The sequence below is a fragment of the Nannospalax galili genome, unplaced genomic scaffold (genome assembly GCF_000622305.1).
Source record: "Nannospalax galili isolate Female #2095 unplaced genomic scaffold, S.galili_v1.0 scaffold281, whole genome shotgun sequence".
Lineage (NCBI taxonomy): Eukaryota > Metazoa > Chordata > Mammalia > Rodentia > Spalacidae > Nannospalax > Nannospalax galili.
Window position 1 is genome coordinate 7,325,776 of NW_008349068.1, and position 15,517 is coordinate 7,341,292.

The 15,517-nt window shown below is 39.0% G+C and overlaps 1 protein-coding gene across 11 annotated transcripts in view; it reads left to right on the plus strand.

Annotated features, from left to right (window-relative positions):
* The first annotated feature begins 11,240 nt into the window (after positions 1-11,240).
* Unc80 (unc-80 homolog, NALCN channel complex subunit) overlaps positions 11,241-15,517 on the plus strand; it is a 232,591-nt gene continuing 228,314 nt past the window's right edge. For 10 of the 11 annotated variants that reach the window (XR_607706.1, XM_008846230.1, XM_008846234.1 and 7 more), the window contains exons 1-3: positions 11,241-11,508; positions 12,440-12,488; positions 15,014-15,170. Coding sequence is in view for 10 of the 11 variants with exons in the window: in XM_008846230.1 (XP_008844452.1) it covers positions 11,417-11,508; positions 12,440-12,488; positions 15,014-15,170 (298 nt within the window). In the remaining variant the exon portion in view is untranslated. The remainder of the gene's footprint in view (positions 11,509-12,439; positions 12,489-15,013; positions 15,171-15,517) is intronic. The other variant, XM_008846236.2, reaches the window with a different exon arrangement.

Here is a 15,517-nt window from a genome sequence, read left to right on the forward strand (position 1 = left end):
TATAAATTTATTCTACCTCCACATGACTCACTTACCCAAGGACATTCAGAAATGGAAAGTAACATTAGTTCTTCTTCAACTCCTACCATCAACAGTGCAATTCTTTTCTATCCTTGAGCAGGTTTCATGAGTGTGATTCATCATAGGCTTTCTTCCAAACCCTCCCAGCTATACAATGCTCAGTAATATGGCAGAAAGTTGGGGCAGATCTGTGATTGCTTGGGGTTGTTGTACTTAATATAAACCTGAATATGTAACATCTGTTTGAAAAGTTTCCTACTCTGCCCATCAAATATAGTCTTAGGAAACAATTTTTGCAATTCATTCATAGCTGGCATGGATCATCAAACTTGAATGTTCACATAATCTTTCCTCTTTTCCTGCTAACTTAACATGTACTGTTACTGCTTCATAATCTCCAGTCATAGGAATTATTTCTCTCTCAAGGATGAACAATCCAGCTGTGGACTAGATATTGTCTCCTATAGAGCTTTGTTCATTAATTTTCTTTCCCTCAGATACAATCAACATTGCCTTCTTTTATAATGCTCTCACCCTTAAATATATCATCTTTTAAAAATTCCATGGTTCAGTCACTTTGAAAGATCATTTGACTCCTTCTTTCCTTTCTCTTTTTATTTCTTTTCTTTTCTAATTTCTTTATTTCTCACTTGTAGAAATTATTTTTATAAAATGAACAGAATCTAGACTAATAACTTTTAGTTAACCTTGGAAAACTCACTGATCCATATGTTCTTGTGACCTGGACACCTAATGTTTCCTGGGAACCTCAGTTGCTACAATATCCCCAAATGGGACATGAATGTGGGTATGCTTGAGAATTAACATATCTAAGTGCTAAAAGGCAGCATGCCCATCTTCATTGAAAATATAAAGATTGAGAAAGGATGCTTGACATTATGTGTATGAGATGTTCTAGAACCAGGGGTGAAAAGGCAAGAAGATGGTCTGTTAAGATAAGGATGGATTCAAGCTTGTACTCCCCCAACTCAAGCTGGAAAAATGGTTTTGAATAAAATTATGGGTGAGGCATGACTCATGAACACAGTTCCAGAGCACAGCTTCACAGTGCAGTTCTGAAAAACATCTGATAGAACAGGTGTCCTCGGGGTCAACTCTAAAAACCTAAAGCTAGAATCAGGCTGATTTTATTCAGGTAATTGAAATGTAGCATAGTGACTCTGCACTTTCTCTCTTTCTTTCTTGACACAGTCTCACTAATGTAACATATAGCTGTGACCGGTTGCAAACTCATTATGTAGGCCAGACTAGTCTTCAACTTATGGCTATTCTCTTGCCTCTGCCTCCTCAGTGCTAGAATTTCCGAAATGTGCCAACACACTCCCACAAAATTTATTGCAAAATTAATCAGTTTTATTATACAATTCAGAATTCAAGGTTTTAGAAATCTAACCAAACATGTTGAAAACTCTTATCTGCACAAAAATATGAATGTTTCTAGCAACTTAATTCATGCTTTTAAAAAACTGAAAGCAACTTATACATCCTTCAGTGGACACAATGAAATAGTGTTCAGGGGTACAAAGAAATGAGTTCCTACTGAAAAATAGAGGAACTTTAAATGTATATTGCAAAGGAAAAGAACTTGTCTGAAAAAGCCACATATTATACGATTCTAACTAGCTGATATTCTGAAGACAGCAAAACTCTTCAGGCAGTGGAAGGACCAATGGTTGCCAGGGATAGGAAGAGGGAAGGAATCAGGAATGAATAGACTAAGCACAAGGGAATTTCAGGCAATGAACCTACTTTAGATGATACTCTAATGATGGGCATTATTTGGTGAAACATATAATTGTATAATGCAAAGAATGAACATTAATATGAACTACAGATTTTAGTTAATAATGCATCAATATTAGTTATTCAATAATAAAGATTACACCATACTAATGCAAAATGTTAATAATGGGGGGGAGAGATGTGGGTGGAGTGCAAAGGAACATAAAAGAAATTTATAGTATCTGTTGAATTTTTTTTTCATTAACATGAAACTGCTCTATGATTTAAAGACTATTAATATATTTAAGAAAAAGTTAGAGGATTTGTACAAATCACCTCAGAGCAGCATTAAAAGAATTTTATTGAATAACTAGGAAAAAGTATGTGGGAATCCTTAGGGATATTTTAGAATTCTGATAACCTTACCACCCTTTGACAGCATCTTCTGTGACCATGAACTAAAGTTATTGTCTTTTACACTTCCAAATTAGATCCTTATTTCTCTCTTTCCATATATTTACCTGAATTCATCTACCATCATGGTTTCAGCTATTTATTTATTTGTTTGTTTGTTTATTTATTTATTTCATACAAAACATCCCAAACAATTTTATTCATCTTTATACCTGCATCCAAATTGGCAATCTCCCATAGCTTCCCCCCCACACACACCAGAGCCCATATACTCTGCCATCCCTGTTACTATCCACTGTGTTGTTAGTGCCTTCAGCTGTTCCCCAGTGCAAGTCCATCTACTGAGTCTAATAAGCCTATCCAGAGTCCCTTGTGTTAGGAAGATCAGCTCTTCCTCATCTAGCAGCAATCAGTTACCAATATTCCTTTAGATATGACTGGGGTCTACTGTTCATTTTCCCAGTTCTATGCTGGGTTACTGTCTGGGAGTCTCTTGGGCCACCTGGCCAACAACTCAAAGGAAGGTATCCCTGTCTGGCAGTATTTTTTGTTATGTAGCCTTTAGCTATACACATGGACTCTCAAAGAAATATACTGATCCCTTTAATCTTTGGTTATACTTTCCTTTTGGGTGTTTAAGACCATACAGTTGGCCCAAATAAACCAATTTATTTTTACTCTTAAGATCATTTGAGGATCTGTTCCGCAGGAGTCACATGGACTTGGGAGGAGCCCCTGGCTCCTTTCTTTTACCAGTTCCATCTATGTGAAGATAAGTCGAAGGTCCTAGTCGACTGTGGCTGGCTTCACTTGGAAGCATGAAGGAAATATTTCCTCTGTGTTGACCCTCCTCTTTGTAGACTGGACACTAGTTCAAGTCCTCTAGTGGGGTCTCCATGGCTTCCCTGAACAAGAGGACAGGTGACTCACCACAGTTACAAAGCATTTTGGGAGATGCTCCATAGTCCCCTGTATCTTATTTGACCTTGGAGGGCAAGGAGCAAAAGCTGTCCTTTAAGTCCCTGTGACCAAATTAGTATAGGCCTCAAAGTATGGCTATTAAACACCCAATAAGGTTATTTCCACCAGTCTGGTACTTTTAATTACCATCTTCTTTATGGGTAAAGCTGGGGCAAAGAACAAATGTTCTCAGATAAACCTTGACTACACATCTATTTTGTTCCTTGAACTAGTTGTATGTATAATTTGTCAGTAGGTTGTTGGACTAATACGGTTCTCTCTAGTTTTTTAAAACTAGCTAAGCATTCTTTATCTCTCTCACTGTCTAATGCTTCCACTATGGTCTCCCCATTTAAATTGCCCCCATTTTTCTCATTTCTCCCTAAATAATGCCCTTTTCCTGTGGTCCCACATCTCTTAAGCTCCTTCTTTCCCTTTATCCCCAAGGTTCCCTGTATAACCCTCCCTCCCCCCTCCCATTTAAATAACTCCATTTTTATCCATGTCTCCCTGAATAACACCTGTTTCCTACTGTTCTCTCTCAGGTTCTTTCTTTTCCTTTACCTCCCTGGTTCCTTTTCATTATCCTGGTCCCTGTATTATGTCTGAATACATACTCACTTACACAGATTTGGTGCTAGGATCCACAAATGAGGGAGAACATATATCTTTTGTTTTTCTAGTCTGTGTTACTTCACTTAGTTATAAAAGTTTATAGTTCCATCCATTTAGCTACAAATTTCATTTTTTTCATCTTTCTTTACTACTGAGTAGTACTACATCATATAAATGTATCATATTTTCATTATCACTCATCAGTTGAGGGACACTTAGGTTGCTTCCATCTCTTTCCTATTGTGAAAAGAGCAGCAACAAATATGGATATACAAGTGTTTCTGCAATACGATGAGTTCTTTGGGTATATGCCAAGGAGTGGTATAACTGGGTCAAATGGCAGGTTCATTTGTAGTTATTTAAGGGTTCTCTACATTGCTTTCCATAGGGGTTGAACAAGTTTGCAATCCCACCAATGGTGGATGAGCATTACCCTTTCCCCATATGCTCTCCAACATTTGGTATCATTTGTTTTCTTGATCTTAGCCAGTCTGACTGGGGTAAGATGAAATCTTAAAGTGGTTTTAATTTGCATTTCCCTAATTACTAATGATGTTGAACCCCTTTCAAGATGCTTCTTAGCCATCTTTATCTCTTCTTTTGAGAGCTCTCTGCTCTGCTCCTTAGCCCATCTTTTAATTGGGTTACTACCTTTCTTGATTCTTTGATTTTTGAGTTTTTTATACATTCTGGATGTTAAAGCTCTTTCATATGTGTCGCTGGTGAAGATTTTCTCCCACTCTGTGGGTTTTCTCTTCACTTTCTTGGTTGCTTCTTTTCATGTACAGAAGCTTTTTTAGTAAATTGAGGTCCTATTTGTTAATTCTTGACTTTATTTCCTGAGAACTTGATGTCTGGTTTAGAAAATCATTTCCTACACCTATATCTTGTAGGTTATTGTCAATGTTTTCTTCTAACAGTTTCAGAGTTTCAGGCTTCACAATGAAGCCTTTGATCCATTTGGAGTGGACTTTTGTGCAAGGTGAAAGATAGGGGTTTAGTTTCATTCTTCTACAGGTGGAGATCCAGTTTTGCCAGCACCATTTGCTGAACATGCTGTCTTTCCTCCAGTTAATGTTCTTGGCCCCTTTGTCAAATATCAGGTGGCTAAAATTGCATGTACTCATATTTTGGTCTTCAGTTTTGATCCATTGATCTACAGGTCTATTTTTGAGCCAGTACCATGTTGTTTTTATGACTATAGCTCTGTAATATAGTTTAAAATCTAGTATAGTAATCCTGCCAGCATTGTTCTTAGTGCTCAGGGTTGCTTTGGCTATCTGAGGTCTTTCGTGCTTCCATATGAATCTTAGGATGATTTTTTTCCAATTCTGTGAAAAATGTCATGGGGATTTTGATTGGCATTGCATTGAATCTATAAACGGCTTTTGGTAGGATGGTCATTTTCACAATATTAATTCTTCCAATCCATGAGCATGAGGGGTCCTTCCATCTTCTGGTGTCTTCCTCAATCTCTTTCTTTAAAGATTTAAAATTTTCATTGTAGAGATCTTTAATGTCTTTGATCAGGTTTTTTTCCAAGATTTTGTTTGAGACTATTGTGAAAGAGAGTTTCCATGTGCTCTTTCTCTGATTGCTTGTTATTAGTATATAGAAAGGCTACAGGCTTTTGTAGATTAATTTTGCAACCTGCCACTTTACTGAAAGTGTTAATCATTTCTATGGGTTTCATGGTGGAATTTTAGGTATCTCTTAGATATAATATCAGATCATCTAATAAAAGGAATAATTTGATCTCTTCTTTTCCAATTATTACTCCTTTAATTTCCTTCTCTTATCTTATTGCTCTTGCAAAGGCTTCAAGCACTGTGTTAAAAAGGAGTGGAGATAGTGGACAACCTTGTCTTCTTCCTGATTTTAATGGGAATGCTTCCAGTTTTTCTCCATTTAGAATGATGTTGGCTGTGGATTTGTTGTATATGGTTTTAGTTAGGTTGAAGTATGTTCACTCCAATCCAATTCCCTCTAGGACTTTGAACATAAATTCATGTTGAATATTGTCAAAGGCCTTCTCTGCATCTATTGAGATGATCATGTGATTCTTGTATTTTAATCCATTCATATGGTTAATGATGTTTATTGACTTGGGTATATTGAACCATCCCTGCATCTCTGAAATAAGGCTGAATTGATCATGGTGGGTGATCTTTTTGATGTGTATCTATATAGGGTTTGCAAGTATTTTGGTGAAAATTTTTATATCTATTATCATTAAGTACAAGGTCTATAATTTTCTTTTTTGGTTGTATCTTTACCTGATTTTGGTATTAGAGTGATGCTGGCTTCATAAAAGGAATTTGGAAGTTCTCCCTCCATTTTTGTCTTTTTGAATAAATTAAGTAGTATTGGATATAGATCTTCTTTAAATGTGTGGTAGAATTCTTCTGTAACTCCATCTGGTCCTGGACTTTTTTAGTCAGTAGGTTTTATATAACTGTTTCAATTTTCTTATGTGTTATAGGTTTGTTTAGGCTGTTGATCTCTTCTTGGTTTAGTTTTGGTGATTCCAATGCTTTTAGATACCCATCCATTTTCTTTAAGGTTTTCAAATTTAGTAGCGTATAGGTTTTTAAAGAATTCCCTTATAATGCTCTGGATCTTGTTGGTGTCTGTTGTGATGTTTCCCCTTTCATCTCTGATTTTGTTGATTTGGAAGTGCTCTTTCTTTCTTTTGGTTAACTGGGCTAAGTTTCTGCCAATCTTGTTTATCTTTTCCAAGAACCAGCCCTTGGATTTGTTGATGCTTTGTATTGTTTTCTTTGTTTCTATTTCATTAATTTCTGCTCTGATTTTTGCTATTTCTTCTTGCCTGCTGGGTTTGGATTCATTTGTTGTTGCTTTTCAAGTGTATTGAGTTGCAATGTTAAGTCATTTATGTGTGTTCTTTCTGACTTTTTATTGTAGGCACTTAGAGCTATTAACTTCCCTCTAAGAACTGCTTTCAACGTGTCCCAGAGGTTTTGTTGTGTGTATTGCCCTTTTCATTTAGTTCCAGGAATGCTTTTATTCCTTTCTTAATTTCTCTTTGACCCATTCACCATTCAGGAGTTTATTGTTTAATCTCCATGTGTTCATGTAGTTACTAGGATTTCTTCCAGAGTTGATTTTAAGCTTTATTGCATTGTGGTCTGATAGAAGGCATGGAATTATTTCAGTCTTTTTGTGTTTGTTGTGGCTTACTTTGTGCCCCAGTATGTGGTTGATTTTGGAGAAAGTTCCATGGGGCACTGAATAGAAAATATATTCTCTGGTGCATGGGTGGAATATTTGGTAGATGTCTGTTAGGTCCATTTGATGTATGGTATTGTTTAATTCAGATGTCTGTCTGTTAATTCTCTCTGCTGTTGACCTATGTAATGGAGACAATGGGGTATTGAAATCCCCTATACTATTAATGAGTTGTGATTAATCTATGTCTTAAAGTCCTGCAGTGCTGTTTTTATGAAGTTGGATGCACCAGAGTTAGGTGAATATATGTTCACAATTGTAATATCTTCTTGGTCAATTGTTCCTTTGATCAGAGTGAAGTGGCCCTCTTTATCTCTTCTGATTTGTTTTAGAATTAGAATTGCAACTCCTGCTTTTTTCTTAGTACAATTTGCTTGGAATATTTTTTTTCATCCTTTCACCTTAAGGTGCTGCCTGTCCTTGAAAGTAAGATGGGTTTCTTGCAAACAACGAAAGATAGGTTTTGTTTCTTAATCCGTTAAACTAGTCTGTGTCTTTTGACTGAGGAGTTCAGTCCATTGATATTTAAAGTTATTAATGAAAGATGTGTATCAATTCCTGTCGTTTTGATTTCTCTTTGCATTCTTGGTGTAACTGTGTGTTTCCTCAGTTACACCATCATTAAGTTTCCTTCTGTTACCCCTTGGGTACAGTTGTTCCTTTCTTCAGCTCTTTGTATTGCTTCAAGAACTCTCTGAAGGGCTGGTTTTGTGCACATGAGTTCTTTAAGGCTATTTTTGTCATGGAAGATTTTTCTTTCCCCTTTGACTATAATAGACATTTTGGCTGGTTAAAGTTATCCCGGTTGGCATCTGTGGTCATTTAGAACTGGGAATACTTTGGTCTAGGCTCTTCTGGCTTTCACACTTTGCACTGAAATGTCAGCTGTAATTCTGATGGGTTTTCCTTTATATGTCACTTGTTTTTCTTTTGCAGCTTTCAGTATTCTCTCTTTGCTCGGTACATTTAGTGTTTTTACTATGATGTGCCATAGAGAATTTCTTTTCTGGTCCTAACTATTTGGTGTTCTATGGGCATATCTTTCCTTAATTTTGGGAAGTTTTCTTCTACAACCCTGTTGAAGATCCAGTCCATACCATTATCCTGAGAGTCTTCTTCCTATATGCCTTAGATTCATAAGTTTGGTCTTTTTATGGTGTCACACAATTCCCTCGTATTCCATTATTGTGTTTTCTTAAATTTTTCATAATTTTTGCTTGAGGGGTCTAATTCGTCCATTTTAATTTCCAATCTTGATATTCTGTTTTCCATTTCATTCATCCTATTGGTGAGACTTTCTCCTTTCTTTTCTAATTGGCTTACTGAGTGTTTCACTTTCTTTTCATTTCATCCTGAGTATTCTTCAATATTTTCAACTCTTTTCTGAATTCATTAAGACGTTTATCCCTATCTTCTTTCAGTTCTTTGATTTCTTTGTTTTCGTGTTCTTTAAATTCACTGAATTCTTTTATCATGTTTATAATTGTTCTTTTGAGTTCCATGTCCTGTGTTACCTCTAGGGGTTCTCATTGTACTCCTCTACAGGACTGTTGGTACTTAGTGGGGATATATTATTCGGTTTTTCATGTTATTATTTTTTCTTTGTGACTTTGACATGTGGATTTCTTTTGTAGTTTCTGATTCTTGTGTGACACTCAAGCCTTCCTTTGTTGAGTTTAGGCCTGCTTCTGTTTGTAAACTTTATGTGCCTTTGTGGATTACTTGTTGGGCATGAAAAGCTGGTTGATCTAGGCTTCAGGTTCTCTCGTTTGATTTTATACTGGAGGGGCCAGATGGCTTTCATCCTGCTGCTCCGGAGTTCCAACAGAGGCCCAAGTCAAATGAGGATCAGATGCTCTAGGCTTTCTCCTTAGGTCTGGATCCCTCTAGTCAGCAGGCACAGTACAATTTGGGAGGGTTTCCAGGTAGAGGTAGGATTCAGGACTCTCAGGCAGTCAGGGAAGGAGGCTGGTCTCAGGAATCCAGGTTGGGGGTGGGACAGCCAGGGATGAAGGCTGGTCTCAGGTGTGCAAAGGCAAGGTGGGGGAGGGACCAGGCTTTGAGGGCTCCAGGAGACTGGACTGTGGAACGGGGTTGGCCTGGGTACAAAGGATCAGGAAGCAGTGGGGAGTCTGGGCCAAGAGGGTAGTCCAGAGGTCTGGAGTGCCAAGAGAGGAAATGGGCTAGTGCCCACGCTAGGAGGAGAGACGGGGTGGGAGAGCTGGGAGAGTGAATGAGGTTGTCAGTTGTTTCAGCTACTTTTTATATAGTACTAACCACAGAATTTGTCTTTCCACCTTGTTAACATTCCTGAACTCTGTATGCACTTTCTAGTTCTTTCTTGGTGATGATTATTGGAATTTCCAGTAAAGAATCAAGAAAAACTCACAAATGTTCCTATGCACATACATGAAAACAAAAACGTGTTTTATTCTCCCTGTAGATTTTTTAATCTTCAAATGAATTCAACATTTATTCAGTTGCTCAAAACGTGAAGCTTCAGTTGATATTTTCTGTTGACAGCATTGATGAGAGATTCAAGTGTTAACATTTCATCATTATCTTTATGGGTATTCAGGAATGGAAAGTGACATTAGCTCTTATAAAGATATCAAAGTACAGAGTTCACCTGGCATATATCTAATACACAGTGGATTAAAGTCAAACCCACCTGGCTCAAGTCTTTGATGCTTCACAACTGCTATTTTTCTTTCCTCATGCCTACTTGACCATCAAATACTATTATCTCTATCTCTGAAATATCATTAAAACTCGCACCCTTACTTGGACCTACTGACATGACCTTGACTTAGGAGCTCTTGGATTGTTTCTCTAGTCTCCAGAGTGGTGCTCTTTATGGCTCTTGCCAGACATTCTCCACATTCCCTTCATGTAAGCCACACACAAAGGAAGTTTTCATTTCACTGTTAGGAAGTTTCTTTTCCAGCTCTTTCTCTAATAATAAAAGGTATTGAATAAATTATACTTAGCCTCTACTTTTTCAAGATGTATATTTTGCTGAGTGTGCACATCTGTAATCCCAGCACTTGCAAGGATGAAGCAGGAGGATAGCTGGGAGTCTGAAGCAACCTTAGGCTTCATAGCAAGATATCATCTTTAAAAATTACTTATTTTGAGATTCATATTAAAAGTTGACTTCAAGAAAGGATGTGAAAGGTTTATTTCTATGTCTGAAATATGTGACAGAGTTGTCTTTATTTGGAGTAAATGTGCACATTGTTAATCACGCAGGGAACATTATTTGCTATCTGTTGAGATAAAGGTCCAGGGTCTGATTCTTCATTTCATGTCTTACAGCAGTATCTTTGTTCAAATAGGTGTATGACTACATTTATTTTGAATGTTTGCAGGAAGATAAATCTACAGCATTGGTTTTGTAATCAGGCTGTTTCACCCCCACCTCACCCATAGTTCTTTTAATGCGAGGTAATCCGTTTTAAAAGAACATAGCTATTAATTATGTATGAATTTTATTACAACTAAGGAAAATGGCAGCTATTATTGGAATAAAGAAGAGCACCAAGGGGCGTTCCATGACCTATAATAAACCATGTTTCCTCACAAACATTTCCTCTCAGTTTGTAATTAGCTGAAGCCCACACTGGTTAGCCTGGGAACTTTCCATCCCTGCTAGGGTAAATCAAGCTAGGTTAACTTCTTTGTGGTTGCCCTTATAAAATAAATTCTCATGTAGAAAACTTTTCAGCTTCCTTTAACTTGCCAAGCTTGCCTCTCTCCTTGATTTCCATTTCTAATGATTCCCCTGCTTTCTTCCTGCTAAACCCGGAGGTGGACTCCTGACCTCCTTGAAAGAGGTGCGAATGATGCCAGAGTTAGTGACTGCTCTGCGGCTCTCCAAAGCTCCTCCTCCCCAAAGGGCCACAGTCCTCCGGCTTCAGAGGTTAGGAAGCAGGACAGAGGACACTCTTGGGGAGCAGCTCCGAGGGGAGCCAGCAGAACCCTGGGTGCCGAAGAGGCCGCGCAGGGCACTGGTGTGAGCGTGCCATGCGGAGCGTGGACTCCGGCGACCACCACGCAGCTGCTGCCCCAGCCCCCGGCTCTGTTCCGCGGCGGGGCCGCCCAGCGCGGGCCGCTGTCCACAGTGGGAGGTGCTGAAAGCAAGGCGCGGGGGCGGCGGGCCGGCCGGCTGCTGCGAGCATCCCCCTCCGCGCCGCTCCGCTCCTCCGGCCCTCCCCTCCTCCCGCAGCCATGTTCCGCGCGCGGGGAGGGCTGGGGAAAGGGGAGAGAGCCGGGTGCCCACTGCGGGGAGAGCGGGCTCTGCCTCGGGGAAGGAGGGGATGAGAGCTGGGGGGAGCAGCGCCAGGAGGAGGCGGCGGCGGCCGGCGAGGAGCCCGCGCTGGGCTCTGCGGTAGGACTCCCCGGAGCCACCATCATGGTGAAGAGGAAGAGCTCCGAGGGCCAGGAGCAGGACGGCGGCCGCGGCATCCCGCTGCCCATCCAGACCTTCCTGTGGCGGCAAACCAGGTGAGGGGCGCGGAGGGCCCGAGGGCGCCCTGGGCTGGGAGCGCTCGGGGTCGCCGGGTCATCGCCACCACCGCCACCGCAGCCACCGCAGCCTCCGAGGCCGCAGCCTGCAGCCAGCTCCCTCTCTGGGGTGGAACGCCGGTCCTCTGCACCCGCTTAGAAACACGCATTAAAAAAAAATCTCGCTGAAGTTTGACAACAAGCAGATTGGCAGTTTTCGAATAAATATAAACATTATTGAGGGGGTGGGAGGCCAGAGTGCCTGGGCAGAGGGGGCGGGGAGCTGGGAAGATAATTATGACTGATACTGCCTCCACGTCCAATTCCCCCTCCTTCTCCTGCTATAATCCCAGTCTAGTGACCTGTTGTTTTCCAGCTCCTGTTTGGCAAATATCTGCTGTGCCCACTTGTTAACCATTTTTTCTTGGATACAGCCGGTGTCGTTGCCGTGGTTAAAGCTCCTGACGGAATAATTTTTTATGAGATTTCTTTCCCCTGGGCAGGCCTAACACCCATGCCAATAAATAGTAAAGGGGTTTTTCTTGTTATTTTAGAAATTTGGTCGATAGGAAAATAGGTGCTGGAAATCCTGGCCCACAGCTCTGCTCATTTTTCAGTTTTTAATATCACCACTCACACGAGAAACGCAACACTTCTGAGCATTGGCGATTTAGAACCCAATTAGGCAAAAGTCTTCAGAATGGGAGTGGGTATGGAAAATTTTAGGGACTCAAGTCTCTCCCGTGTATGAATTATATGTGTAAAAGCAAATGCCATTAGGCATCCGACACCTGCTTGTTAACAAGCTATAAGGAAGCATGACATTCTGGTTTCATTACACCAAGCCCTATTCATGGAAAAATGTGTTATAAGGATACTTTAAAAATAATTTTGCTCATGTGTATAATGAAAGCCTTTGTTAATTTTTCAGTGCATTTTTGAGGCCTAAACTGGGGAAGCAATATGAAGCATCTTGTGTGGTATGTAATTTTTCACCATTTAATGGTTGTTTTCATATTCTTTGTGATAATGTAACCCAAGGAATGACTAATGACACAAGTTAAATCACTTGGCAAATATTAGTGATTACTTACTGTGTGCCAAGCCCAATTCTGCTGTTGGGATAGAGCAAAGGCAAAACAAAATACAGTGTTTACACTCTAACAAGAAGTGGACGGGCCACAAATGATTGATTGTGTTTGTGAAATGAGTAAAAAGCTAGATGATGAGAAGCACTTCGGAGGAAAACTCAGCTCAAAGGATATTAGAGGCACTATCGTAGGGGTTTTATTTTTTAGGCTGTGGGTGGGTAAGGCTTAATTACTCTATGTAGTGCTTGTGCAAAGACAGAAGGAATGAGAGAGGACTCACACAGTAAGAGAAGAGCAGAGAGAACTTCAAGTCAATGGACCTTCCCATCCACGGGAAGAAGTGAAATAACAGGAAGGAACTGAATGCGTGGTAGAAGAGAAGGCAAAGATAGAACAGAACCAGGAGACTGTTATATGCTGGACATTCATATAATGCATGTCTATGAAGTACTTAAAATAATGTGCAACTCTGTATGTCTTGTATATATTCTACAGATCTGAAAGTGAATGATATAAAATAATTATGACAAAATTAAGTGAACTTATAATAATTTAGACAAAATTAAGTGAACTTATTCTGAGATTTTAAAAGAAACTCTTAGCCTTATAGATCCCATTTTGCAAATTGAGAGAATAAGACGTGAAATTACAAAGCAAAAGTGAAGTGGGTTTCAACAGCTCCACAAATGGCTTTACATTACATGTAGCATAATGGAAAGGTAGAAAGCTATCCATTTCAGCATTGATTGCCAAACATAGCTGTACATAGCTACATGGATGATCTTTGATGAAGGAGTCCTAGAGTGTGTAAGAACAACAAATTATAATGAAAATCATCTGGAGAGTTAAACACACATACACACACACACACACACACACACACACACACGGAGGCATTGGTTTTGTTGAGTCCCCTGTCCTTCAAAATTGTCATAAAGATTCACACATGCCTTTCTTATCAGGATTTATTAATGGAATCTCCTATTGCATGTAAATAATCACAGTAACTTCATACCTGAATTCTTCAAATCTTTCCTTAAACCATGCTAACAATTACTTTAGCTTAAAATAACTGTTCTTGGTAAAAATAGATTTGCTATTTCTAATGTAGTCACCAACTATCTAGTGTCTAGGTTCCACTTACAGATAAATACATAAAGAGGGAAACATATAGATATCAATATAGGACAAAATTGAAAAGTTCAAAAAGTTATAAAAGGTTATATTAGTAGCATTTAAAAAGAAATGACATTAACTGCGCATGACTCCTTGAGATTATAAAACTGGTAATTCATCTTCTTCAATGTATTCATCTAGACTATATTTAAAGTTTTATAAACTTTTGCTGATTATCCTGCACTATATTTCATTAATTTTCAGATACATAAAGAGTAAGGAATTTTTAATTTTTGAATTTTCACCTTGAACATATTTAAAGCTTCATTTAATTTTCTAAAGGAAAGAAAAGGCTGCGTCTTTGTTATCTTTCCCAAAACTTCTGCGTACTTTAAATTTATAAAGATGCATTTGTTAGTTCTTATTAGGTAATCTCTGTAATAAGTCATGTTTCTTCACAAATATCCTAATAAGTACTATAATACAGTGAGACTAGTCAGAGCTTATATTAGGATCCTTCTAAAAGACAACTACACAAAGAATTTGGGGTATTCAATGACCAATCATGTCTTTACAAGTTAATCTGATTAACTTTGTTATAATTGACAGATACTTTATACTGACATTCTCCACCCTCAAAAAACCAAAATAAAATTTGAGTGACAAACTTGTTACTTGTGAGTTGCTTCACTCTCTGAGCACATCTCTGGCAAGGATAGAAGACTTGAAGAACACAGTAAAGACGGCTTCTTTGACTGTTGCTTCCCTCCATTCTGTCCCTTCCTGTTTCACTTAAAGGATTCCTGTATCAGATCATGGTTTTGAACACAGCATGAATCAGCAGCCCCCAAATCAGATTTCTTAAAAGAGTTGTGTCTTAGCTAATACTTGTTGAATGCATAAATTCTGTCTTTCAAGACACTTTCATGAAACACATTGTCTAGAGTTGTGACAGCCTCTTTGCATGACTCAGCAACATTTTTATAAAATATTACATTCAAAAGTCTCCTGACAGTGAATGTGTTGCTATGAGAAAAAGCTTATTTTAACAGAAATACAGATCATTTCAGAACTCAAACAGTATGCTTGACTTCCAAAGCCTACAATTGGGCAGTTAACAGTGAATTATTACTGATCCACCCCAGGTCAGCATATACTTGACATACAATACAAGTGCCCCCTAAAAAATTTAGCCCTGTGATTTGTATCTTTTAGGATATATAGTGCTTTAATTTAATCAGTTTTTAACAGTCTCCTGTTCTTTATTTTGTATGCTTCCTAAAACTTTAAATCTATAGTCCTTTGAACGCGTGTTGGTGGAAAACAAACTGCATGGCCTCTCCCCAGCCCTCTCTGAAGCCATCCAGAGTATTTCCAGGTGGGAGCTGGTACAAGCTGCCCTACCTCATGTTCTCCACTGCACCGCAACCCTGCTATCAAACAGGAACAAACTAGGTGGGTGCTGCCACTTACTTCTGGCATTCTGTTCTCCGTTGTGTTCAACATGCATAAAAACATGTGCTGAGAAGTTATGATTGTCCCAGGCATTATGTTACTGAGTTCTCACAGGATTTGCTTCCCATCAGTACCTTCATGGTTCCATTTTACAAAGGAGGGAACAAGTATCCTTGCTTTTAACTTTTTAACTTTATAAGCTGTATGTGAATGTACTTTCCTCTTAAACATTAACAGAATGTAAACTAGGCTAAAGATTCTCACCTGCCTAAGATGAGTCCCAGCCAGGGATTTCCTAGTTCCCCTTCCAACTCCTACTGCAACTGTGTGCATGAACCTGGCATATT